The sequence below is a fragment of the Capsicum annuum genome, chromosome 3 (assembly GCF_002878395.1).
Source record: "Capsicum annuum cultivar UCD-10X-F1 chromosome 3, UCD10Xv1.1, whole genome shotgun sequence".
Classification (NCBI taxonomy): Eukaryota; Viridiplantae; Streptophyta; class Magnoliopsida; order Solanales; family Solanaceae; genus Capsicum; species Capsicum annuum.
Window position 1 is genome coordinate 266,222,211 of NC_061113.1, and position 27,797 is coordinate 266,250,007.

Genomic DNA, 27,797 nt, shown 5'->3' on the forward strand with positions numbered 1-27,797 from the left:
AATAAATTAAAATAATAGTGAAAAGACAGTTTTATCTAAAGAAGAATTTTTAATAAAGGGTAAAAAGTTCAAATCACTTTTCTAAGGGTAACAGTACCTAATTAGTTGCTGAAAATAATTTCGAAGGATCATACAAACAGATTTTGGCATATTACATTTGTTTGATCCGTTGATTGCAAAAATAAATATCTATACATATAACACAACTCAATTACTATAAAAACTTGTTAACTCTATGTTATTCTATGTAATAATTTATTATCAATCCAAATACACAATTAAAAACATAATGATAAAGAAACGAAAAAATTAAAGGACAAAATAACTATTTCTACTTATCTTTTATTTACGTAATGATTTAATCACCACATAGAAAAATTCCTTTTATCAAAGGAGTATTATAAACTAAAAAAGAACTTAATTTTAGACTATTATATAATTTGTATTAGAATATCATCTATTGATTGTCAAAGAGAAAAGCAGACTCCTATTTATAATAAAAAAGACTCTCATGTTAATTTTTATTTAGCAAAAAATTATTTTCAGTGACAGTTTTTTATTTACAAAAATAAGGTAATTTTTATTTTATCAAAAATATAATTTTACGACAGTTGGTCAAAAGTAATAACAGTTTTATTTTTCAAAAGTAAGACAATATATATCAATAGTGAGACAATATAATTGTTACCATAGGTTTTAGTTTGTTAAAAGTAATGGCAACTTTTAAATTTTGCCAAATATACTCCTACGTACAACTTTTAAATTTTTCCAAATGTACTACATTTTTCTTTTGCCAAAAAATAAAGTAATGTTTGTTAAGTCTTATCATATATTTTCTTAAATTATTATTTAATCATATTTATAATATTGTCTCCTAAAATATATGAGATAAAAAATTTAGAGAAGAAATATTCTAAATTGATGCAGCTGATGGTATTTCATAAGCAAACTAGAGATCCATTCTCCCTATCAATGTCTTTTCAGTCGAGTTTGTTGCATCATACTTGTCTTGTGCGGCTTACTTTCTGTGCACACCCAAAGGGTTGCTGCTACGTGTTCCCCCGGTGTCCCCCAAAAAAATATTCTTTTTCACCCCATTCCGCTGGCTGAAAATTAAACGCTATATAATGAAGTAGAGTTCCCCCTTTCTATACATAGTAGTTTGAACTCAAATATATACGTATAACATTAGATTCTCTATAGTAAGTCATATCATATTGCAAATTAATTAAGTTTGCATCTCTTTCGTATTTGCAATGAGTAGTCTCTGTTCAACCAACATGAGTCATTTCCTAAAGGTCTCAAAATTCTGTATGTTTAATCAAGTTCACACCTCATGTACTAAGAGGTCTGGCCTCTTGTTGTGCCATCGTCATTATCATGAAGCCGAGTCGGAGTTGGAGTCGGAGTCCTCGGCATGGGCATCCATAAAATCATGTGAAGCAAATTATGTTCCATTGACACCCATAAGTTTCTTGGAGAGAGCAGCCAATGTTTTCAGTGAAAGAACTTCAGTTATCTATGGCCCTTCTTCTGTCTTATACACTTGGGAACAGACTTATGCTAGGTGTCTCAAGCTTGCTTCTGCTCTTGTTCATCACTTGAGTATTTCTCGTGGGGATGTGGTGAGATTTTTATCTTCAAACTCTCGAATTACGACTTATTCTAATTGAATATTTGAACGCATGATAAAGTGTTCTTGATAGACTAATGTCGGTTCAAATTTGCGTGTGCAATAGCCTCAATAAGTTGTAAAACTGCCTCAAGCTTGTTCCAACCGAGGATGATGTGTATAATTAAAGGATATTTCATATTTATGCGGTTAACTTAATTACTCAACAGATGCTTGAAAATACACACAATAGTTTTTTCAAAATTTGAATCGAAAGTGTCTAATAGCTAAGTCACTCGGAGACTTTACATTCGCAATGCCAAACCTGCGTCGACAAGACATGGGTATAGGTATGGGATGCGTACTTGCTCTGATCAACCGACTGCGGGTAGTTTGACCAAAATCAACAAGGAAAGTTTGGACCGATTTAATGATTTCTGAAATCAAAATAAAAGCTAAAGGTGAAATTAAAGAAAATTGTATAAAAGTGCAATTGAAAAAAATAGAATACCTTGTATATAGAAATTTCTATGCTACTACGTGTTCTTTTATCTCCTATCTGGATTCGCCTCGTGATCAATATTTTCTCCTCAAGTTTTACATAAAATATCTCATTATTTAGGTTTTATAAATCTTTTTTTTTTTAGATATTTGAATTTTTAGTTGAATTCCCACACCCATATCCATACTTGGATCCATATTTCTAAATCTTAAAATTGATATTATAAAGATCAAACATCTAGATCCGCACTCGTATCGAATACTTGCACCCAAATACGAACAACTTTGTCTAATATGTAGAACACTTTATATGTGTTTGATGCTTAGTTAAAACAAGTTGCTTGAGTGCCTAAATGAAATTTATTAATAAATTTTTAAAGTTATTGTCGTATTAAAATTTTCTTTTGCGTCGTTTGAGATGTTCACAATGTTGCATGGCTATGATTTATCTGCGAACTTGCTACTTTACAAATATTGGGAAAAAGCTCACTGCAAAGGCTTAGTGCAACTTTTGTTTCGGTCCTTTTGTTATGGTCTCTCGCAACAAGACTTCAATTATATTCAATGGTATTGTTGAAATTTGTGTTAATTATTTAATGTGGGATGGTAGGTTGTTAACACTATTATTTACAAGAAAAATGAGCTAGATGGGCCTGGCAAGTTTCCAATTAAAAGAAGGGATAAGTGGGTCCCACAAACTTGTCCTAAAAAAAATTAAGTTCCTTGAACAATTGGGTTAGTTGTCTGAACAACTTCTCTCAGTTGTCGAACAACTATGCCTAGTTGTTCAACAACTAGGTGCAGTTGTAGGATAACTGTGTCTAGTTGTTGAACAACTTGCGCAGTTGTTGAACAACTTCGCAAAGTTATCGAATAACTACCAAAATTGTTCTACAACTGGGATAAGTTGTTCGAACGAAAAAATTTTTAAAAAAAAAAACTCAAAAAAAAATTGTACCTCCCACCTAATTTTATAAACTTTGAGTATTCCTACTTAATTGGACAACTTATTTATCTTTTTGAATCGAAAGTACCTTAATTTACAACTAGCCTTCCACCATGTGCGAGCATCGGTCTTTTTGTTGTTGCAGGTCAACAAGAAATTACAATATTTTTCATTCTTATAACTTGAACCTGATATTTCTACTTGAGGGTCGAGGTATCTCAACGATCCATCCTCACTCCACGTGATTACTCTATTCATCCTAATCAGCCTACTTATAGTAACCAAGCTCTCTTCTTTCTTTCTTTTTTTTTTTTTTTTGGAGGATTTTAGAAGCACTGCACATAATGAGAAGCTCTTATAGTTTCTTCAATAACAATGGATGATATTGGTATTGTAACATTAACTTTTAGTTCAACCATACCTTCAGTGCAAAACCCTTTTCAGATGCTCTTAAATATGGATCGGATCCCCTTCATTTTCTTTTCTACTCTTTTGGTTTTCAGTTAACTTTTCTTATCTAATTACGCAGAATATGATCAATTTAAAAATGACACCAACTACTTAAATGATTTGCCATTCTTCTCTGTAGGTAGCAACACTAGCCCCTAATGTGCCAGCAATACAAGAGCTGCATTTTGCGGTACCAATGGCTGGAGCAGTTCTATGTACATTAAACACACGTCTTGATCCAGCTATGATATCAGCACTTCTGATGCATTCAGAAGCAAAGATCATATTTGTGGATCAAGAGTTTCTCCAACTTGCTCAAGAAGCACTTTCTCTTCTTGCTACCAAGAACAAGAAAACAAGACAACCTGATCTTCATATTGTAATAATCTCAGAAAAATCTAACAATATTAGTCCTAACACTTACGAATATGAAAGTCTCCTTGAAAGTGGGCACCAAGAATTTGCTATTAGGTGGCCAATAACAGAGTTTGACCCTATTAGCGTTAACTATACTTCTGGAACAACATCAAGACCCAAAGGAGTTGTTTACAGTCATAGAGGTGCATATCTCAATTCGATTGCTGCATTTTTGCTTCATGAGATGAGCACACTCCCTATTTATCTTTGGACTGTTCCAACATTTCACTGCAATGGATGGTGCCTCATTTGGGGTCTAGCAGCAGTAGGTGGCACTAATGTTTGTCTCAGAAGTGTATCTCCAAGAGAAATATTTGAAAGCATTTCACTGTACAAGGTCACACATATGAGTGGTGCACCTACTGTCTTGAACATGATAGCGAATACGCCGTCGTGTGACCGGAAGCCACTTCCACACAAGGTAAAGATTATGACAGGGGGTTCACCACCACCACCACAAATCATTTCAAGAATGGAGGAACTGGGGTTTGAAGTAAATCATTTATATGGACTAACGGAGACATATGCAGCAGGTACAAGATTAATTTCACGTATGTATGATCATTACTGACAGTAACTATAACTATAACTATGACGACATGAAAAACAGTTTTGTGACTTCACTATCATAGTGGGTAAAGTTCAATTACTGTCGTGTGAAGAAACATTTGGCGACTCCTCCGTTATGTGAATAAAATTCAACGCTAACGTGTGAATTATTAACCCTTCAGGTACATATTGCTTGTGGAAACCTGAGTGGGATTCTTTGCCTTCAGAAGAAAGATTTATTCTGAAAGCCAGACAAGGAGTGCAGCATCTTTGTGTTGAGGAAGTTGATGTAAGAGATTCTATCACCATGAAGAAGGTGCCCACGGATGGTGTAACAATGGGAGAAGTCATGTTCAGAGGGAACACAGTAATGAGTGGATATTTAAAAGATGTAAAAGCAACGGAGGAAGCTTTTAGAGGTGGATGGTTTCATAGTGGTGATCTTGCTGTAAAACATCCTGATGGTTATATAGAGGTTAAGGATCGTTTGAAAGATATCATAATATCTGGTGGAGAAAACATAAGCACTGTTGAGGTGGAAACAGTTTTGTATAGTCATCCAGCAGTTTTTGAGGCAGCAGTAGTGGCTCGACCAGATAAGCTCTGGGGAGAGACACCTTGTGCATTTGTGAAGTTGAAGGAGGGATTTGATGTTGGTTCTCAAGAAATTATCAACTTCTGCAGAAATAATTTGCCTCATTACATGGCACCTCGGACAGTTATATTTCAGGATCTCCCAAAAACTTCGACCGGAAAGATACCGAAATTTATCCTAAGGGAGAAAGCAAAAGCCTTGGGCAGTCTCTTCTGAACAAAATGAAGAAGCCACTTGGCTTGCCTTTTCTGAAGGTTATTTGCTGGCAAATGGTAATAAAACTCATTTGCATCTGTAAGTTTATGCTCCAGCAAGAGAAATGCTCTGTCCATAAATATGGATACCTTGCGATGAGATTGGTATATTACGCTGATAGTTAAAAGAAACTAAACCATCACGTCATTTAAAAAATAATTACAGGTAATCTCTTCCATCATATATAAGTGGAATTAGTAATCTCAAAAACAAATAAAAATAAACAACCTTCTTTAACATGTTAAATTCACTGCTATGGTAACAATTTGATTGAAATGACAGTAAATGTAAGTATAAATATACCAAAAACAAAATAAAATATGGTATCATTCTATTGACTAGGTTGGGTGCTGGGTAGCCAATAAGAACTATACGTGAAGTATGGTTTGGGCTATACATTTCTCTCATGCAAAATTTAAGTCTCTCAAGCTCACATATTTCTATATCTCGAAGTGATAATGAAACGTGAATAATCAAATATTGGAAACGCTCTATAGTCAATATCCGAAAACCCTAAACCTTTATCGTTTCGCCGCCATCGCCATGACTGTCCCAGCCACTGGTCAGCCGGCAGTGGTTGGCCAGTGTTCTCTCTTACATCTACATGAAAATTTTCCATTTTATACCTTTCTAATTCACCTAGAAAACCTGATTTGTTTGTGTAGACATTGAAATTTTGTAGACTCTACAAAAAGAGTTCAATTTTGATTAGAGTTGTTGGGCTACTCTACCTAAATCTAGTTTGATGGCTACTCAACTTAAACCCTAAATTGCGCCTATACAAAGGGGACAAATATCCTTTAAAGACATAGAAATATTTGGATTTGATTTTCATGAAAGAAGGGTTTGTGAATTCTTGATATATTTAATTATCAAGAAGAGAGGAATATCCATGAATTTCTGAGATATTGGAGATATTGAAAATCTTGATACCTTAATCCCATGAATTTATTGGGACTTTGGAGACGTATATAAGATTAAGGATAGTACTCCAAAAACTTTAACAAAATTTGAATTCTTCTTGAAGAGTCTCACAAATTTTAGAACTCTAACAGAAATTGAATTCTTCTTGTAGATTCCACAAATTTTTGATGTCTACAAATGCCCCTTACTTCAAGGCTCATCGGTGTGTTGACTTGATGAAACTCAAAGACAAGTCTTGAAGTACCCATAGAACTTCCATCTTTACGTCTTGCGACTACAGATTTGCATATATGATTTACAGATTTACATATATGGTTTATGAAAAAAGAGATGAAGGGCCCACTAGCTCATGCCAGTTTAATTTCAACATAATTTAATTCATGGAAAATAAACTTCAACCACAAATAAAAATATGAAGAAACAACAATTTTATTGATAAATGATGTGGGTACAAATCTGTTCTTTCCTTGATTTTTCTCTCTTGATTTTCACCGTAATTCGAGGGCTGTCAGTAGCATATTTCTCAAACAAAGGCATATTTAAATTTGATATGAATTTCTCCGTAATTCGAGGGCTCTCTCGATTTTCACCGTAATTCGAAGGCCGTCAGTATCGTATTTCTCGAACATAGGCATATTTGAATTTGATATGAATTTTTTCGTAATTCGAGGGCCGACGCATTTCTCGAACATAGGAATATTTGGATTTGATCTCAATGAAAGGAGGGTTTATGGATCTTCTTGATATATTTGATTATTAAGAAGAGCGGGTTTTGATCTCTTTATGAATATCCCATGAATTTCTAAGATATTGGAGATATTGAAGATCTTGATCTCTTTATGAATTATCGCATGAATTTATTGGGACCTTGGAGATGTATATAATGATACGGGAATTTCTAGCTCGAGACCTTTCACACGAAGACAAGCACGTGAGTTGCAACGACTCCAAGCCTTGTTCACATTCTTGGCCATGTGTGAGGCCCTTGTGAGCCCATCTAAGGGCCTATATTTAATAAAATGTAAAGAGGCCCACCAAGACACTCCAAACCCACCCACTTAAATGCCAAGGGTAATTTGGTCTTTGTCCCTCCTTTCTAAGTGACTAAGCCATGTAATGGGGCTAGTCTTGCTTTAGTTCATTCCTATTATTCAAGAAACAAAGACTTGTAAATTTTTACTTCTCTTTCTCATCATTTGGAGAGGCCAAAACCAAATTCTCACTAGTAGAGTGATACTAGTGTTGTATCTTGGGTAGAAACTAGGTTCTTGAGGTTCTTTGAGTTCCTCTTGGTCCAAGTAAGAACTTGGTATTGATATTTATTAGTCTTAGGGTCCTTTCTCTTGTTAGGGTTCTTAGATTTATGAATATTGTGTGTCAAGTTTCTATCTCTTTCTTTGTAAATCTTGTTAACATTGTGTTGTTGAATATAAAAGTCTAGTGAAGCCGTGTGGAGCTCTTTCGATTCACTAGCAATATTGTCTTTGTTGTTCTTGTTGTTAAACTCACTTTTCTAATTCAAACAAGTGTTGCAAGCCTAGTGAAGCCGTGTGTGGCCATTTTCGATTCACTAGCACTTTGTTGTTCATCGTGTTGTTCTTGTGTTGGTTGGAATCTCTTGATACACACTTAGCATTGTATTAGTATATAGACGTAATTTAGGGTTTATGATAGAGTAGTCTCCAAAAACTCTAACAAAATTTGGATTCTTCTTGAAGAGTCCCGCAAATTTTAGAAATCTAACAGAAATTAAATTCTTCTTATAGTGTCCAAAATTTTTTTATGTCTACAGACAATATCGTATAACAATGGTGTTTCTAGGATTGGATGAACAGAGGAGGAGGTACAAAAGATAAACGTGATGGAGAACTTGCCATTTGATGTGGCTGGGAGGTTTTTGTACGGATGGACTGAATTGGAAAATCTTAGAATTTAAATTTCAAAATAATGCAATGTGAAGGGAGATTGAAAAATCGAATTGTTGAGAAATAGACATATCTTTATGAGGTTTAACCTAATGGAGGACTATGCGAATATGATGGATATGAACATATATTACGTAGTTTCTACAAATACTGTAGCCAATCAAATGAGACCTTTGATTTATGATATTAAGTTTAAACCTGAGGAGGAAACTATACTCAGGCTATAGCTTGAATATCTTTTGCTAATCTTTTACCCATCTTTTTTGTTAAAGAGTCTTTGTTTTCACTTGCTTTGGCAATGGGTAAGCCAATTCATCTTGACTTGACCACTATTAACAAAATCAGACCAAGTTGTACAAGGGTGAAGGTTCAAGAAGATTTGGCAGTAGATTTACCAAGTCATGAAGAGTTGGAAGTAGTAAATAGCAACATTAATGAAACAAGACCATCCAGATTAAATATGATATATTACCTAAGTATTGCAAGACTTGTAAACTTCAAGGACATAATGAATCTGAATGTAGAATTTTACATCCAGAATTAAGAATTCAATTTAAGTATGATAATTAAGAAGGAGAAAAGGATTTTAAGGAGGATAATAATGACTTTCCAAGAAAAGAGCACGCTAAAGAGAAAGGCCCAAGGCTAGAAAACGGAACCCTAGAAACAGGAGATTCAAATTGAAAAGAGATTCAGACAAATTTTTAAGTGATACTATTGTATCTCTTCTTAATAAATCCATTACTATTGGAATACATTTGACACTCTATTAAGGTTCTTCATGATATTGTTTCTTATGGGATAATAGATACAGGACTACAGAAAAGTATGCAGAAAGATGTAGCTAAAATAGAAGACAAATAAGAAATGGAATACTAGCATAATGTCAAGTTTCGAAGGATGTAGGTTTATCCTAGAGGTTCATACAGAAGGGAAAAGGGCAAGGGAAAAGTTGATAATGGTAATCCTACAGGGTGGTTCCTATCAAAAGTATCAACGCAAGTACTAAATGAATCTAAAAACATTATTTTGGAATATTAAATTTGTGATATCCAGTTATTTCATAGTGTTAAGTCCTTCATTTTGATGATTGATAATTCATATCTTGGGACCTATTCTTTAGAGCCCTTGTTGTAATGACAAAGACCCTCTGCATATTAGGGAACAAGTTGAGATCACTGATCGTTGTCACTGTCAACAGTCAAGCTGACACAAAGTACAAAAGTTGGTGAAAAGTTGTTGTCACTTTTTTACTTAAACCAATAAGATTGCTTCTAGATTTTTGTTATTTCAAGATATATATTGCTCATTTTCCTCAATAAGAAAACCAACACTTCCATATACTTATAATTAAATATCTTTCCAAAGTGTTGCAAACTAATGGATGGAACTGTAATAGGAAACTTGTTGTTCATCGTGTTTATCTCTATTTCCTTGTTATAGTTAAGTCTTTGTAATCTATACTTAAATGCTTGCCTACGTTTGCTTATGAGTGTGGTAGGTGTTGTGGTGTAATCAGTTTATTGTAATCATCTGGAGTTAGGTGACTCTCCAATCTAGAGTTATCTTGAAGAGTCCAATTAGAGTTAGCTGAAGGTGTTGTCAGCTAGAGTTAGCTGGGTTGAGAAGCAGTAGAGTCACTGCTTGGGTTTCCTTATAATAGAGTTATTGCTAGTAAATGAAGGATTAAGAGGATAATCATTGGAATCTGTATTCAAGAGGTTTCTTGAATATTGTGGAGCTTGAAATCCCGGAGGCAGGTCGTGGTTTTTATCCTTTGAGCAAGGAGTTTTCACGTAAAATTATGTGTTTTTACTTTTCTGTATTCTTGCACTTATCACTTTACTTATCTTCTATTTCTTGTTGCGTGTGTGATTTTGGGAATAGTTCCCTGAATCGAGAAACAACCTACCCCAACCCTTCATTTGGTATTAGAGTTGGACTTTCTTATAAAGGCTAACACCTTGTAAGGATCCTGAGCAGAGAAATGACAGCTCCTCCAAGTTAAGAAGAAGGCAAGTCTACCACCGGGCTCCTAAGGTTGTTCAATGATAAATATTATGGGTGGTGGAAAACAAGGATTCACAACTTCATTATGGCTGAAGGTTGCGAGCTCTGGAATGTCATAGAGGATGGTCCTTTCTTTTCCACCAGATTAGTGAAAGTTGGTGATGTGACCACACAAGTTCCTAAAACCAAGAAGGAGTTTGATGACACAGATAAAAAGAAGATAGAAAAGAATTACAAGGCTAAGAATATTCTTGTCTGTGTTATTGGTATTGATGAGTACAGTAGGATCTCAGGCTGTCAAACTACCAAAGAAATCTGGGATTATCTGCAGACAACCCATGAAGGAACTACTCAGGTTAAACAGTCTAAGGTGGATCTGCTGACTAATCAGTATGAGACATTCACCATGCAGGAAAATGAATCAATCAAGGAGATGCACACAAGGTTTACTGCTATCACCAATGAGTCGTACTATTTAGGTGAAATAATTCCAACTAACAAACAGTTGACAAAGTTCTTGAGCATAGTACCTAAGAGATGACAGATCAAGGTGAACACAATTATTGAGGCCAAGGATCTAAATAAGATGGCCATGAATGAGCTTATTGGGTATCTTCAAACATATAAGATGTTGAAGAAACTTGGGAAGCTAAAAGATGAGACCAAGGTAGAGAAGAATCTAACTCTGAAGGTTACCAAGGACAATCTAAGTGCAGGGAGATAAAGAGATTACTTACATTGCTTGGTATGTTATCAAGGCTTTGAAGAAATCTGGTGCATTCCTCAGGAAAAGAGAGTCCAACAGATATACCACATAAGAGAAAGCAAATGATACATGTCACAAGTGTGGTAAACCTAGACACTACGTCAGGGACCGTTCTATGCATATGATAGAATATAAAGAATATGCCAAGCAGAGTAGTGAAAAGGCAAGAGGTAGTAAACAGGTTCAAGAAAGCTATAGCAGAAAAGCTGAAGCTGATAGAGTAGTTGTGTAAGTTATAGCTGTCCGGAGTGATATTCAGTTAAATCATGATGAATATGAACAATATAAAAATGTCTCCATGATAGTGATAAAGGATGATGCACAAATGTATGGTTCCCTATTTGCCCTGATCGCAAACTCAGGTGTAGATGAAGATGATAAAGTAACACTTCTAGACATCAAAGAAAACCTCTTATACTTTTCTCTTGCTGAGTTGAAGTCTCTTGCTGATGTATTGATTGATATTGTCATCGATCTCACGAAATATAAAGAGTGTTTAAGATAAATCTTGAAAAGTGTGAAGAAGAAGCTGTTGTGTTGAATGCACTAGTAACTGAACTTCAGGACACTAGTTGTGGAATAAAAGCTACTTTTATACACATACGAAAGCCACAGACCAATTTTTTCTTTTATTGAGAAGATGCGAAAAATAGAGTTTTTATTCTCTTCGCACGCCTATGTAGCTTCTGAAAGATATTAATTTTTTTTTTTTAAATTATTTCTCTTTAGTAAAAAAAGTGAAAATAATAATATTTGACTATAAGAATTAGAAAATTTGTTTTGCAAAAGTGAAAACACAACAATATTTAATTTATTTTCACTCCTATTTATCTCACAAAATTACAAAAACAACTTCAATTATATCATTGTCAAACATAACATCTAATTCTAACTTAGTCCCTGTTTGGCCATGAAAACATAGTTTTTCGGAGTTGAAATTGAAGTTGAAGTTTGATCATAAATATAAATTAAAGTTGTTTTTGAAATTTTATGAGACATAGAAACGAAAAAAGTGAAAACAAGTTTTTTCTTGTTTTCACTTTTCCAAAATATAAATCCAAATTGTATTTAAAATTTTCATGACCAACACAATAATTTTAATTTTTTTCACTAAAATAAAATAATATTCCGAAATTGAGTGAAGAAATACTGATGATGGCCAAACAACGGCTACTTAAACAACAACTTCAATTTTTTTTTTATTTTCATGATCAAATAGATATTTATTTAAAAAATTTCAACTTTAAAATAAAAAGTGACCCGGCCCCCTCGCCCTTCCCACCAAAAGAAAAGAAGAGAAAAGACAGAATCTAGGGTTTAAGAAACGCCCATTTTGTTGCAGGGTTTAAGAACTCTGATTTTGAGCTACTGTCTGCTACTGTCTTCCTCCTCATACTCTCTGCAAAGGTACAATTTCATAGCCATGAATTACAGATTCCAGAACCTTCTAGGTGCTCCATATAAAGGCGGCAATGCTTTAGTGGTAAACAACTCTCTTCTTATCTCCCCCGTCGGTAACCGTGTTTCAATCACCGACCTAATCAAATCCGAAACTGTTACATTGCCATCACAATCCTCCACCAATCTCCGCCGTATCGCCGCTTCTCCAGACGGTCTATTCCTCCTCGCTATCGACGAAAACAACCGTTGCCAATTCATCAACCTTCCCCGCCGCGCCGTGCTCCATCGCATCACGTTCAAACATCCCGTTGCGGATGCTAAGTTTAGCCCTAATGGAAAATTCATTGCTGTTGCTGCTGGTAAGCTCTTGCAAATTTGGCGGTCGCCGGGTTTTAGAAAAGAGTTCTTCCCGTTTGAGTTGATTAGGACGTTTACTGATTGTAATGATGGAATTACGTCGTTAGATTGGAGCCCTGATTCGGATTATTTGTTGGCGGGATCGAAGGATTTAACCGCTAGGCTTTTTTGTTTGAAAAAATCGACTAAGTATAGCAAGCCGTTTTTGTTTTTAGGACATAGGGATGTAGTTGTAGGTGTTTTCTTTGGAACTGATAAGAAAACTAATAAGGTTTGTAAAGTGTACACGGTATCGCGAGATGGCGCTATTTTTACCTGGGTATGCAGTGAAATGGATGGAGATTTTGGTGAACCAGAATCACCAGGTACACCAGAGCAAGGACAAGGAAACAATGAAGAAGGTGGTAGTGATAAAAGGGTTAAAAAAAGAAAGAATTTTGATGGGAAAGATGGTGCGCTGGACCTGGAAGATAGGTTTCAGTTGCACAAACTGAAATGGGAGTTGATAAAGAAAGACTTCTTCATGCAAGATAAAGCAAAGACAGCAGCTTGTGATTATCATAGGGGTCTTGATATGGTAGTAGTTGGTTTTTCTAATGGCGTTTTTGGTCTTTATCAAATGCCTGATTTTGTGTGCATTCAGTCAATGTCCAAATCGAGTAGGAAGATAACTACTGCTGTTTTTAATGATCTTGGTAATTGGGTGACAATCGGATGTGCAAGGCTTGGACAGTTGCTTGTATGGGAGTGGAAGTCAGAGACTTCAATACTGAAGCAGCAGGGACATTATTATGATGTAAACTGCGTTGCATATTCACCAGATTCTCAGCTCTTGGCCACCGGAGCAGACGACAACAAAATTAAGGTAAGAGGATTTGGATTTGCTTTTATCTAAAGTGTAAACTAGTATATGTAAATTGAGTAAAGCTTTCAGAAGTAGTAACTAGGAACCACGTTCAGTGAGGCAAAACTTGGAAATTTGCATCTATTTTGGTTTTGCTAAGGACACCATATTTATAAGCTTGTGTAGAGTTCAATGCATCAAATTACTAAATCTGCTGTTTCTTACAGGTGATAATGTTAAATTGTATGCCTCCTTTTTCTATGTAATAATTGCCACTTCTCCTAAAAGAAAATCCCATTTTTCTCCACCTTCGGTTTCAGTTAACATTAGTATTCACTAAAGCAGAAAAATTCATTGTCTATGTTTTGCAGGTCTGGACTGTTTCATCCGGTTTCTGCTTTGTAACTTTTCCTGAGCACACAAATGCAGTTACTGCTCTTCATTTCTTGCCTCGCAACTGTCTCTTAAGTGCCTCTTTGGATGGGACAGTTCGCGCGTGGGATCTTTTCAGATATAGAAACTTTAAAACTTTTACTACCCCTACATCTAAGCAATTTGTTTCTTTAGCTTCTGATCAGAGTGGTGAAGTGATATGTGCTGGAACCCTTGACTCATTTGAGGTACTGCAGTTCTGATTGTATTTTGACCATATCTTGTACCATCATTTGTTGTTAAATGACTATAATATTAAATTGTGCTTCTTTGTTGATACAACTATACTATCTTTGCTCTTCGTCATAGATTTTTGTCTGGTCAATGAAGACGGGCAGATTGCTAGACGTTCTTAGCGGTCACGAGGGTCCTGTTCATGGGCTAGTATTTTCTCCGACTAATGTGAGTCTTTATCTAATCTTAAGATTCCGGGAATAATTTTGGTCAGTTTTTCTCCCTATTTTCGGTCCTCTACACTGCGGTTGGCAATATTTTTTTTATGCACCATAAATTAATACAGTTTAATTATTTTGTAAAGCTTGGTTAACTTTTTCTTGTTTTCCATAGGCTACTTTGGCTTCCTCATCATGGGACAAAACTGTTCGCCTGTGGGATGTTTTTGAAGGAAAAGGAGCAGTTGAAACATTTCCTCACACTCATGATGTCCTCACAGTTGTTTATCGTCCTGATGGCAAGCAGCTGGCATGTAGCACCCTGGATGGACATATTCATTTCTGGGATCCAATTGAGGGTTTGCTGATGTACACAATTGAAGGCCGACGGGATATCGCGGGTGGACGTCTCATGACTGATCGTCGATCAGCAGCTAACTCGACGTCTGGGAAGTGCTTCACAACCTTGTGTTATTCAGCTGATGGGAGCTATATATTAGCTGGTGGAAATAGTAAATATATTTGCATGTATGATGTTGCTGATCAGGTTTGTGGCTTCTTTCGATGCTACATATTATTGCTTAAGAATGCTGGTATTACATATAATGTGTGCTCTTGATGAATTATTATATTCTCTCTGAATTAGTAATATGCTTTTATGTGACACAAAAAAAGAAATAACTTCTATTGATCGACTTCATTCTCTCCTTCAAATTAGCTAGAACAATTACAGGGTGTTAAATGTGCAAATTGAATTAAGTTTGATTTGGTAGTGAGTTAGTGTCTTCGTCATCTCGTAAGTAGGTTTAATTCGAACTTGAACCCAAAAGTTTGTAAATTCTTTGAATATATGTTGCTCTTTGTGGGTATTGGTGTTTTATTAAAATGTACCCTAGTGTACATTACTTGTTACTATTTCTCACAATGGACTTGGTAATTAGTTAAAGAAGGCTGAAAGCAGAAAATATGTTTTTGTAGAATGAAGGAAATGGGTGAATGATAAAATAAAAAGAGACGGATCTCTCTAGAGAAGCTTCATATCACAACACTCTTTACTCCCTGATAAAAATAAATAAATCACAGCACTCTTTCCTTAGCTGAAATGCCATTGAATTGGTATCCTCAATCCATTGTTTCTGCTCTTTCATTCACCCAATACTTAAGTGTATTTTGACTTTCTATGAGATGACACTCATCAGGTTACAGTAGAATATTGTTGTACTGAAGTATGATATTATTGATTAATGATAAATTCATCACACACGGTTGAACAAATGCCTAATTAATTGATAGAAAGTGAAGTAAATGATACACAAAAGTCAGTACCTCCTGTAATCTGGGGTTTCTTTATCAGTATCCCCTGCTTCAACTAGATATGCAAACAAGTAGATAATTCCCCTTGGTATCATTTTGGTGGTGCTCCCAAATAATGAATAAGAGCTCTTTTGAAAGCTGTTCTTTATGCAATGCTTCCAAATATTGATTCGGTGTACATGGCACTATTGCCTAATATATTTTCTTATAAAAAAGGCAGACTGTCCGATGTATAGCCCGATTAGGGAAAAAATACATGGTTGGTCTTTGAAACATGCATTTCTCTGATTGTCATGTGATGTATTTTAAGTTGGATTCTTACAGTCTACTTCGTTTATTGTATCTCCTACATGCTCAATCCTAGAAATTGTGAATAAGTGCAAAACATGAAGGGCTCGTTTGGTATGAGGGATAAGGGATAATTAATCCCGGGATTAATTTAGGGTTCCCTTGTTTGGTTGGGATAAAATCACGCGATAACTTATTCCGGGATTGTTGTGTTTTTTCACACATTGAGGGTGGAATAACTATCTCAGGATAAGTTATCTCGGGATAATTTGTTCCCCAACCAAACGAGCCCGAACAGTGTTGGCTGCTTTTATAAATCCTGCACTCGAGGAGCTTAATTCTTCCACGTATTTGAGCTACTGCTGAATAGTTATGCAGGTGGAATGCTGCTCCTTTCTTCCCAGGGGAAATTCTGGGGTTTGTAATTATTTGGTGGACTGGTGAATGAGTTTTACTGGTACTCCTGATCAACTTAAAACACATCTTAGCTCTTGTTAGATTTACATTATTGTATAATTAACAGCAATGACCTCACTTGTAGAAGTTGGTATGTTTGTTCGTGGAAAAATAGTCTTTGTATTCATCATAATGTCCAGAGTAATGCAACGCCTGTTCTTCACATATTTGCTCTGAAATCAGAAAGCTTGAGAATCATCATAATGTTCTGATTGTTGATAGTTTTTGTACAACTACCAATAGCTTTCTCCCTATATTAGTGATTAGAGATGGATGGAATCTTTCCTTATTTGGTCCCACTGTTTTCTTGCTGATTTGGTATTTTTTTGTGTTAGGTGTTGCTGCGTCGCTTCCAGATAACCCACAATCTTTCCTTGGATGGGGTGCTGGACGTTTTGAACTCCAAAAACATGACAGAGAGTGGTCCGCTCAATCTGATTGATGATGATAATAGTGACACTGAAGAAGGTGTTGATAAGCAAGTAACAAATAAATTGGGATATGACTTGCCTGGGTCATTGCCCAACCATGGAAGACCAATTATTCGAACAAAGTGCTTGAGAATTGCCCCGACCGGCAGGAGTTGGGCAGCTGCAACTACGGAGGGAGTCTTGATTTATTCTATGGATGAGTCTTTTATCTTTGACCCCACTGATCTAGACGTAGATGTTACTCCAGAAGTAAGTCTCTGTTTAAAATTAAGTTTTGAAACCCAGAAATTGGCTATGGAATAAGATTGAAGGAAGTAATTTAAAGATTTCTTGTTTCTAGACTTTCCCAAATTTTTACATCATGGCATGTGTGCATAGACACATCTCCATTACACTTACGTATGTACTTTGCTTTACAGGTCATTGATGCAGCACTAAAGGAAAATCAGTCTAGTCGAGCATTGATTCTTAGCTTACGTTTAAATGAAGATAGTTTGATCAAGAAGTGCATTTTTGGTGTCAGTCCTGTAGATATACCAGCTGTAGCATCCTCAGTCCCTTTTAAATATATTCAGAGATTGGTTGAGGCATTAGCATATCTGCTGGAGAACTGCCAACATTTGGAGTTTATTCTCGAATGGTGTCAGGTTTCCTATCAAATACAAACTCCTCTTTGCTATTTCTTTCCTTGACAAGTGGTGTTGTACACATTTGTCAGTTTTTAATCCTTTTGCCTGTCTGATAGGAACTTTGCAAAATCCATGGGTATTCTATTCAACAGAATTCCAGAAAATTGTATCCTGCTCTAAAATCCTTAGAGAAGGCGCATACCAGGTTGAATCAAGATTTGGCTGATACGTGCAACTCTAATTTATATCGACTCCAATATTTGTGCTCTGCAAGTCCTGCAAAGTGACAGTTCTCTTTGCACTGTTGCTCTTTGGTAAGCTCTTTCTAGGATTTTTGCTTTTGTTCATCAACTAGTATAGGACTACTTATGAGATTTGTTTTTACGAAGTACTATAGCTTTAGAAACCTAAATCTTGCGAATGCTCCCTAGTTTCAGGATATTTCAATTAGCTTGCATATGGTTATTCGGTTGTAACAATTGGATCACGCTTCCAAGAGTGAAGCAACACGAAGACAAACCAGTTCCACTCTATCGTCTTATACTGCAGACAGCTGCATTTACTTGAGTCGGTACTTGGGGCTAACAATTCTTCAACATTCATTAGCTATTGCAAAACCAAGCTTCAGACAATGGGAGGATTACTCAACCGTGAACAATTCCAGATGGTAATACTTCTGTCCATGTCTTAAAAGATGGTCTCTGTTATTACCGGGCTTGCCAAAGCAGGCTAATGTTTTTACTTGTTAATTTTTGTTTTTGTTAGAAATGGTAAGTTTTGGGCATGTATTTGTACCCCATTTTTGTTTCAAGTTTAGGATTTGGAATGAGTCATTATATACTAGATTAGGATACCTCTTGAAAGGCGCAAGTTAATCCAAAATTTTAATTATGCATTCTCTTTTAAAACGTCATTAATTTTATGTTGATTCCAAATTTGGAGTCTATAAGTTATACACTAGAGGGACAATTAGATGTGTGGGACAAAGTGAGATATTCCATGATTAAATATATTGTGTTTGATTGGTGATATTAATTTATTTTATTTTAATATAAATTTTATTTCAAATTTAATCCATTTTAATAATTTAACACTGATCTTCTATATTTTTTAAATTTGAGCGGTACAAAATTCAAAGCAAATATATCTGTTGACATATGGGGATCATTGTAACGAATTTTATCAGCGAAACAATATGCAATAATCAAATCTAAAATCAAAGCGTACAAACAATTAGTGTCTTCAATAAAAACTATAGTATTACAAAAATTATATCATCGTAGGGATGTTGCTCTTGATAATTTTTTTTAAAAGATAATCTTAGTATTTTTGTTCGAAAGTGTTTTAATACGTATTAAAATTTAAAATTTAGACCTCATGTTTCAGATCACTAAATCACACCTTCATGTGTTCATAGAAATGTTACACCCATCAAACATTATTGTTTCATGAATCTTTTTTAGTATTTGACCAAAAAAAAAGTCTTTTTTAGTAAGGTATTTTTAGTGTTGAAACAACAACAACATACCCAGAAGTAGTTTTAGTGTTACGTATTTTATAAATGATAGAAAAATTAAAAATCGTAGTCTTCTATTCATTTTGTAGGTGGTCAATAAATTTTAGTAATTTTTATTCTTTTGAACCGATTTTCACATATAATTTTTTTTATTTTTACTTGTCACATTTTAACGTGTGGTATCTATCATAACAATAGTAATAGACATGATTATTTTACTTCACTGCTCTATTAATCGATGTTGTCAAGAGCGACAACTAAAAATGGAGGGAGGGGGCCTTTTAATCCTTCACAGTTTACGGCCTTTAAATCCTCTTAAGACAAGTACCAATATAATTCTGTTCAAATTAAAAAAAAAAAAAAAAAAAACCTACTACCCAAGAAAAAAAAAAATCCTAGATTTAATCCCCTGGAATCGAACCCATCCGAACTTTCTTACATTTGTCCACCAAAACAAACACCTCCTCGAAGTTTCTCGAACAAACTAAATCACACCGCCCCATTCCCCCCTCCCCCTTTAAATCATTCTGCTTTATCGCTCCTCTCCCAACAAATTCAAATCAATTAGTACTTGTCATCTATTTTCATTAAGGCATTTTCACAAACAGTTTGTAAATGGAAGAAGACGGTACCGTCACAGTCTACAGTGGCAGCGCCATTACCGATACGAAGAAGAATCCATTTTCTCTCAAAGTCGGAATCGCTCAAATGCTCCGTGGTGGAGCAATTGCGGAGGTCACCAACGTTAATCAAGCAAAAATTGCCGAATCTGCCGGCGCTTGCTGTATTGTAGTTTCGGAGCCTAAAGGACCCGGAATCTCACGTATGGCTGACCCGTCGATAATCAAAGAGATCAAGCAATCCGTTACCATTCCTGTTATGGCGAAAGCCCGTGTCGGTCATTTCGTTGAAGCACAGATCCTTGAAGCTATTGGTGTTGATTATATTGACGAGAGCGAGATTTTAGCCCTTGCAGACGAAGACCATTTTGTGAACAAACACAATTTCAGGGCGCCGTTTGTGTGCGGGTGCCGCGATCTTGGAGAAGCGTTGAGGAGAGTTAGAGAAGGCGCGGCGATGGTGAGGACACAAGGAGATCTATTAGGTAGGGGTAATATTGTTGATACAGTTCGTAATGTGAGGAAAGTGATGGGAGATATTAGGGTTCTATCGAACATGGATGATGATGAGGTGTTTACTTTTTCCAAGAAGATCGCTGCGCCTTATGATATCGTTGCCCAAACGAAGCAGATGGGTAGGCTTCCGGTGGTGCATTTTGCTGCTGGTGGAATTGTTACCCCTGCTGATGCCGCGCTGATGATGCAGCTCGGTTGTGACGGTGTGTTTATTGGATCGGATATATTTAATTGCTCGGATCCGTATAAGAAAGTAAGGGCGATTGTGCAGGCTGTTAGGAATTACAACGATCCTCATATATTGGCCGCGGCGAGTAGTGGCTTGGACGAAGCAATGGGTGGGTTAAATCTGAATGAGAATCGCGTTGAGCGATTTGTTAGTGCAGATACTTATTGATGAAATGAAGCTGAGCCTGTTTTTTTTTTGGTCTGTTGTTGAATTGTAGTATTATGTATTTTGGAGTTAATGTATGTGTGAACAAGGTTGTATTTTCTTGGTTTGGTTTTGCAATAACATGATGATGATGAGTTAACACACCGAGTCTCGTCTTATGCTTTGTTTACATGGTTGTGGCACCGGAAAAAATGGCCACATTGACTTGAAATGATTCTGGTTATTACATTGTGGGGGCACTGATCAAATTTGTTTTAGTTATTGTTTTACATGTAATAATGAATACAGAGACAACAGATGACCAAATCCAATCTAGTCAATTCTTGCATTTGGATGTATTTGCTGAATAATTGCTCTTGTAATGAGTGAGTGATATTTTCTCTTTCGACTTAATGGTGCACATTAAAGAGAACTACTTTGGTCTTGTTTTATAATGCAGTTTCAGATTGGACATTTGTATGGTCATTGTCATTGTTCCTGTAAAGGAACCTGAGGGCAGTTTCATAGGCAGTGAATATAACCCCATTCGTTATGAATGCTCTGCCAACTGTAGTTCCCATGCCTCGCCATAGCACATTGTATCCCTCTTTTCTTACACTTTGCCTGAAGCAATCAGCAATACCGCGATATTTTGATGATTTAGACTCTGATTGAGCTTGGAGTCTGGTTTTAACAACATCTATGGGGTAGCAGCTTATCCAGCTAACAGTCCCTGCAAGACCACCTGCTAAGAGCATTGTTTGGAAGCTTTCGTGTCCATTCTTTCGACAACCAGGGTGAAGTTGTTCCTTAGTATACTCGTATACCCAGAAATATAGGCCGTGAGAGTGTGAATCTCTGAGGACAGTAACGGTTAGTCCACGATAGATTCCTATCCAACCTTCCTGTCTGAATATTCGTCTTGTGACATCTATTGGACCCTTTAAAATAGTTGATGGATTGTTGCATTGTTTGGTTTTGTTTTGCAATTGAAGTTGGATTTTCACCAATTCTACTGGGCTCATAATTAGGCTCTGAATTGCTCCTGCTGCAGTGCCACTCAAAGCTACTGCTTTGTATGAAGGTGGGTTGCTTGCTGGAATATTCTTGTCAAAAGCCCGCGATAGCGTTGCGTAGGTCTGAAATACCATGGCATTCTGCAACAGGGAGGAAACTAGTGTTTTCATATTGTAGCAATGAAGACATTCAACATGATACAATAATTTCTAGAAATCAAATTCATTTTCCCCCAATGTTATAGAACTCTTGCTCATATGTTCTTTTATGATTTCAATGTTACCTTCATTCTTTGGTTAGCCTTGTTAAACAGTTAATTTGGATTCAATCCCAGGATAGGAGACATGAAAGTTATGTCTAAAGCCAGAGCACCCAACTATGCTTTTGTTCTCTGGGTGTTTTTGTATATATTTTATCATTTTTTTTACTGTTTCTTATATAATTATACCTCTTCTACGTCGAGTTTAGTGGGTGCTCGAGCACCCGAAAGTTGCACGTCGGTCCGCCCATGGGTTCATCCCCCTTCTATGGGAAATTATACTATTGTTATACGGTCAAAATTTTTTTTATGTATATATAGTAGATGTTGAACCCCCTTCGATTAGTCCGTATGTTTACTTCTGAACCCTCTCAATGAAAATTCTAGATCCGCCACTAGGTGTACATTTATCTATTCAACCTCATAAATCAATGAAAATCCTGGCTCCGCTACTGGGCTTACATTTATCTATTCAACCTCATAAATCATCGCGATAACTGAAAATCATATCCATATTCTGTAACGAAAATTCATGTAAATATACTATAGGAATACAATAATGACCTGAAGGGTGACGGAGACTAGAGGTGCAGCCATGCCCCTATAGAGAGACAAGGGACCTTCCGTGGCGACTACATGGCGAAAAACGTTGAAAGCAGAACCACACCTAGAATTTTGCTGGCGAACTCTGATGCTGTCGAGCGGATAACCAGAAATGAGACCAGCAATTCCTCCAAATCCACCAGCCACAAATTCTTTACCCCAACTACTTGCAAGAAACTCTGGCAAAAAATCCATGCCCCCTTCATCCCCAAAGCAAAAATACTTTATGTTTTCCTTGTACAAGAACCAACATGTGTTTTGCCAATTTTGCTACTCCATAAGAAACAATCTTTGCTTTGATATTTGTGACATAAAAATATGCATTGCATGTTTCTGTTTGGTAGTTAAAGAAATGAGGAAGTGTGCACGGCCTTGAATCTCTTAAAAATGTGGGATCACTGCAAGCTAATTTTTCATTTAGTGCCACCAATGGTGTTTTTTGTTGGTCCTTTTTCTTAGGAAGTCCACTATATACCACGTGCACCCAATCAATGCTTGCAGTTACTAATGATCTAATGGGTTGATTTGAGTAATGAATCAACTCATAAAAGGTGCCAGGTGTCAAATGAATGGATTGAATCAAATTTGGAAAATAAAAAAGGATCAAATTAGAAAGGCGTTATGACCTAATTTGTCCAAAGTCCGCTTGTTTAAGGTGTCTAAATCAAATTTTAATATGTGTCCTTAAATATATACTCACAACAAAAATATTCTTACGTACCATTCTTTCTTCCCGTAGTAATATTACAATTTATAAAAAAAAAAGATTAATTTTAATTAATAAGATTTTAGTCATTTATTTGCAATGCATTCTTTTGAATATTATTGTAAAACCTTTATTTATTTAATAAGAAGATTTGAGTTATTTAAATCAAAGTTCTAAAATACTTTTGGTAAAAGTAGATTTCTTTCCTTTTTTTTATTTAGATTTTGTAACTTTTATTTTTATAATCTTTAGTATTATTTTAAGTGAAACTAAAATTATAAAATTTATATTAATTTTTTCGACGCCTCAAAATTTTGGAGGCCTCAAACAAACGTTGTACTAGCCTTAGCCAGTGGCGGAGCCACAACCACCCTTCGTCGGAAAAAAGCTAGAGAAGCATAGTCCAATGGTTAAGAGTGTGCATTTCCGCATTAACAACCAGGGTTCGAACCTTGATAAGTGCAACTATGAGCGCCCTTAACCAAAACCTTAACCAAAAGTCTGGCGCCGCCACTGGCATCAGCCACCGCTGTGCTTGAGTCGAGATGTGTCTAATAGCGGGTCATGACCCAATTTCTCTCCGTCTTCCAAATTTACATAAATTCCAATTTCTAAATTTGGATTGCAATTTTAACCCGTTGAGTTACTACTCTATTTTAAACACGTTAAAGGGGTCATAATATAACCAGTTTCTAAATGTGTTCCATTGTAATATTCCACAAACTCATAAAAATGTAGACTGCATGAGGCAAATCCCGTGGATGAGGTCGACCGAAAAAGCGTGTAGGAGGTTTGTTTGCATGCGTCTAACTTCTTTAACGCAGCATAATTTGGACAAGCAAAAAGGAACAGGAAACATCCATTTGATTGTCTATTCTGTAGGGCAAGACTTGTTACAATTACTTACATATATGAGTTCTGAGTTCAGTTACATTTGATACTCTGAATCTTCGTTTGCATTCACACTAAGTGTTATAAAATATGTTCCTGGCGACTTCTAAAAATTGTGTTGACAGTATAATCTGAAAAGGCTTTAACAAGCTTACTTTCTTTTGCTAACAACTCACACTTAATAAAGTAAAATACAGATGAAGGAGACAAGCAGAAGTCTTATTTTGTTTCATAAGGGAGATTGCATATTACCTTGTGACAATTTTGAGGTGTACAACGACGATGCAAGTCATCTCGCTACCATATCTGAAATTGATAGCCCATTTATGGAACAATGTCCAACATTTTCATGAGTTTCAGTCTCTGCCATAACCGTTCCAATGAAGAATGCTGGTTGCCTGGGGACCGGTAGTTGCAGGCTATCATTTGTGAGCATCATAACCACACTTGACATGGATGGCCTGTCCATTGGATTGGCTTGAACACAGAGCAATCCTACATGAATGCATCTCATTACCTCGTTCATTGGTGTCGATTCATTTAACAATACAGGTTCTGTTAGTTCTTCAAAGACTCTACCTGCTTTCCACAATTCCCATGCCTGAGACAAATTTGAGCATAGCAAGTACAAAATTTCCTTGTTCAACTCAGGGATAATACCAGGGCGGATCCAGAAGAATGTAAACTTGACAGGTTGAACATCTAAAGTTTTTTCAGCACAAAACCCGTTTATTGAAATTTGTTGAGATTTTAGTAATTTTCACACATATACATCAATTTTTAATGAGAGAAACTTACATATCCAACGAGGTTTAGTGGGCGTTCTAAGTGATAGCAGCTGTTATTTCTTTTACCACTCAAAATCTCGAGTACTAGAACTCCAAAACTGAATATGTCTGTCTTCGTCGACACAATGCCATTCATGGCATATTCTGGAGACATATAGCCACTGAAAAGGAAGCGACTCAGTAAATGAAAAAGCACGACTCCATGAATCATCATTGTTAGCAAATTGTATCTGTTAGGAATTACTGGGTACCAACAATCCGCTCCGTGTTACCTTCAAATTCTTGCCTCCCAAATATCCTGGCCAAACCAAACTCTGAGATTTTGGGGTTCATATTGTCATCTAGCAAGATATTGCTGGCTTTTAGATCTCTGTGAATCACCCTCAGCCTTGAATACTTGTGGAGATAAAGTAATCCTTGAACAACTCCTTCAATAGTGTTCAAACGAGTATTCCATTTTAGTGAAATGCTAGAAACTGTTCGATCAAAATGGAAAGAGGTATTAGTTATCAAATAAGATTACTTCAGCAAATTAAGAATGAAATTTGAAATCCATACCAAAAAGGAAGAAATCTAAGCTTTTGTTTGTCATGTATTCATAAACTAATATCTTCTCTTCCCCTTCAATGCAACATCCTAAAAGCTTAACAAGATTAGTGTGCTGGAGTTTAGCAATCAGCATAATTTCATTTTGGAACTCAACCAATCCTTGCCCTGAACTTCTTGAAAGTCTCTTTATGGCTATCTCTTGCCCGTCGAGCAACATCCCCTGAAATTTTGGCTATTAGCAAATCTAAAAATCAGCTTTATCCAAAAAGCTTTTTAACTTTTACCTTATAAACGGGTCCATAACCGCCTTCCCCTAGATTATTGGTCGACGAGAAATTGTTTGTGGGCATGTTTATAGTTTCAAGGCTGAAAATTTGTATATCATGCCTGAACTTCTTGCTATAGCAGTCTGCTTGTTATTGTACTGTCCAGAAACGCCCTGACCTCCTAGCTCGTTTAAAACATTCTCCATTTCTTCTCTGACTTTGCCTGGGTGACAAATGCAAAGTTGAAGATTTCAGAGACAAGTATCACATTGGACTAGTGTTAGAGCGAATGTATTGCTCACCTCTTGCTCTGAGTTTTCTTTGTATCAGACATAATAAGGAGCAAATGGAAGCAAACACCATTAGGGACACAGCTATTGTCAGCCATATCCACCATTTTCGCTTCCCATCTGTCAAACAGATTGTAAATAGATGCTTTTGATAACATTCAACAGAATTTCCTTGGAATACACTATGATAATTGGTACTCTAGAAATCCAAAATCATAGTACCCTCTAAATCAAAGATATTATGTGGTGTGGTTAAGCATTTGAACGAGCGCATTTTTAAATGAAGATTGAAGATGACACTCCATCAAATGAAAGTAATGCAGATCGGTGATATTAGTGCGGTACCCCCCCAAATCAATTTATCTCGACTGGATAAATTAATCCTAATATGTGTTGAAACGCTGTTAGAACGTGTCTTTTGATGCAAGGAAAAGAAAACACAAGTTTTTTCAAGTCTGTAACTCTATTGAATAATTTAGGGCTCAAGCATTACCTTTTCTTGTAAGAAAGAAAACACCTCTCCCTAGACCATTTTGTACTGTCTCAAACCTCTCGCCGTTCCCCCAAATTTCACAGCCAGTTCCGGTGTCACTATCGACTGAGGCATAGGCAACACACCAGCAATTATTCTCACACTTGGCCTTGCAATCTGAGAGGCTCATGGGATAGTTCTCATCAAATTTAAAGCCTTTTTCAAACATGTGAACTTGTCTAAGCTCAAACCAATATTTTTTAGCTACCCTACACTAGGGCAATACCTGTTTCACGCAGCCAGCATCGGGAATCGCATTACTACAATTACCAAACTTTGCATTTCCTTCAAAACGATCCTGAATTAATCCAGATGGACTCATAGTGTATCCACTGATACCATTAGCAGTATATATAAAGTATTCCTCATCCTCGTTTGACACATAATTAAAATCAAATTGTCCGGTAGGCCAAGGGCCACTCTTCCAATAGACATTGACCATCCACAAGATTATCAGCTGATTTGTACCATTAGGGTCAAGACCAAAGGTAAAAGACCCTGAAGCAGGTACTTGATCATTTACCCATGAAGTCAATGACCACTTATGCGCAGTTCTCAAGTTAATCCCAAGCTTCATTCCAGGAAGAAGTGTATCGGTTGGATAATCAAAGCTTTGCCATAGTACTCGATTAACAGAGCCATAGGTGTCCAGTTCCCCCAGCACAAAGTTACCATTATCAAGCAGTACAGCAGTTAAGTTAGTTGTTGGAGTAGCACTAAACAAAATAACGTTTCCTTCACTATGAGAAATCATTAAGCTGCCATCAGGAGTTACCATAAGAATTCCACATGTATCAGTTATAGGATCATCTCTGTTAGCTATCCAGACAGCCATTTCATCTCGTCCTCCATTAACATCAGAGTACGTATCAAGACGTAAAATATTCCCAACGGTTTCTTGACTTGCCGAGACTGAAAAATTGCATTTTGAAGGATGTATTTTCCGAGACCAACTGTTGATAATCAGTTAGATTTTGTCCCTTCGAGATTGATCTGTCAACAAGGTCTGCGGGTAAAAAGTGATCGAATACCACAAGGATGAAAATGATCCAAATTTTGTAGGTAGCCATGCAAAACAAAGAAAAAAATATAAGCTACACTTGAATGATTACAGATGCACAGTTCTAATCTACACAGGAACTAATAGAAGTCAAAATGGAAATATCAAAACAGGGACAGCATGCGTGGACTTTGAAGTCTTTTGTTGACCTGCTTTTTTCTATGCATGCTTAAAATTCCACACAGACCTCCCTTTTTAGTGGAAAATTCCTAAGTTGCACGCAGCCGCGTACTGTTCACTTTCGATATCATACTCGTCTCGAATGTGTTCGGTTCAATTGGTGTGAATGAAAAATAAAATGTTTCTTAGAAGGGACA

At 36.2% G+C, this 27,797-nt stretch overlaps 4 protein-coding genes and 1 pseudogene across 5 annotated transcripts; 3 read left to right on the forward strand and 2 right to left on the reverse strand.

The window, feature by feature from the left end:
• The first annotated feature begins 827 nt into the window (after positions 1-827).
• LOC107861878 (probable CoA ligase CCL13) lies at positions 828-5,424 on the forward strand. Its single transcript, XM_016707258.2, has 3 exons — positions 828-1,625; positions 3,649-4,459; positions 4,658-5,424. Exons 1-3 carry the CDS (start codon positions 1,257-1,259, stop codon positions 5,284-5,286), a joined length of 1,809 nt encoding a protein of 602 aa, XP_016562744.2. The 5' UTR covers positions 828-1,256; the 3' UTR covers positions 5,287-5,424.
• Positions 5,425-12,195: 6,771 nt separating this feature from the next.
• LOC107861877 (periodic tryptophan protein 2) lies at positions 12,196-18,523 on the forward strand. Of its 2 annotated transcripts, none has more exons than XM_016707257.2 (8): positions 12,196-13,573; positions 13,924-14,172; positions 14,294-14,386; positions 14,552-14,923; positions 16,770-17,114; positions 17,285-17,512; positions 17,611-17,808; positions 17,926-18,523. In XM_016707257.2, the coding sequence occupies exons 1-7, from the start codon at positions 12,374-12,376 to the stop codon at positions 17,779-17,781; spliced, it is 2,658 nt and encodes an 885-aa protein (XP_016562743.2). In that variant the 5' UTR covers positions 12,196-12,373; the 3' UTR covers positions 17,782-17,808; positions 17,926-18,523. The 2 variants fall into 2 exon arrangements, with proteins under 2 accessions (XP_016562743.2, XP_047266058.1); XM_047410102.1 differs by having other exon boundaries at positions 17,932-18,523.
• An 845-nt stretch (positions 18,524-19,368) lies between these two features.
• Positions 19,369-22,776, reverse strand: LOC107861875 (mitochondrial arginine transporter BAC2). The gene is made up of 2 exons (XM_016707255.2): positions 22,360-22,776; positions 19,369-21,676 (listed from the first exon to the last, which is right to left on the reverse strand). The coding sequence occupies exons 1-2, from the start codon at positions 22,591-22,593 to the stop codon at positions 20,969-20,971; spliced, it is 942 nt and encodes a 313-aa protein (XP_016562741.2). The 5' UTR covers positions 22,594-22,776; the 3' UTR covers positions 19,369-20,968.
• Positions 19,626-20,681, forward strand: LOC107861876 (pyridoxal 5'-phosphate synthase-like subunit PDX1.2). Its single transcript, XM_016707256.2, has one exon. The coding sequence runs from the start codon at positions 19,626-19,628 to the stop codon at positions 20,541-20,543; it is 918 nt and encodes a 305-aa protein (XP_016562742.2). The 3' UTR covers positions 20,544-20,681.
• Positions 22,777-23,460: 684 nt separating the features above from the next.
• On the reverse strand, positions 23,461-27,623 carry LOC107861874 (annotated as a pseudogene).
• Positions 27,624-27,797: the final 174 nt, after the last annotated feature.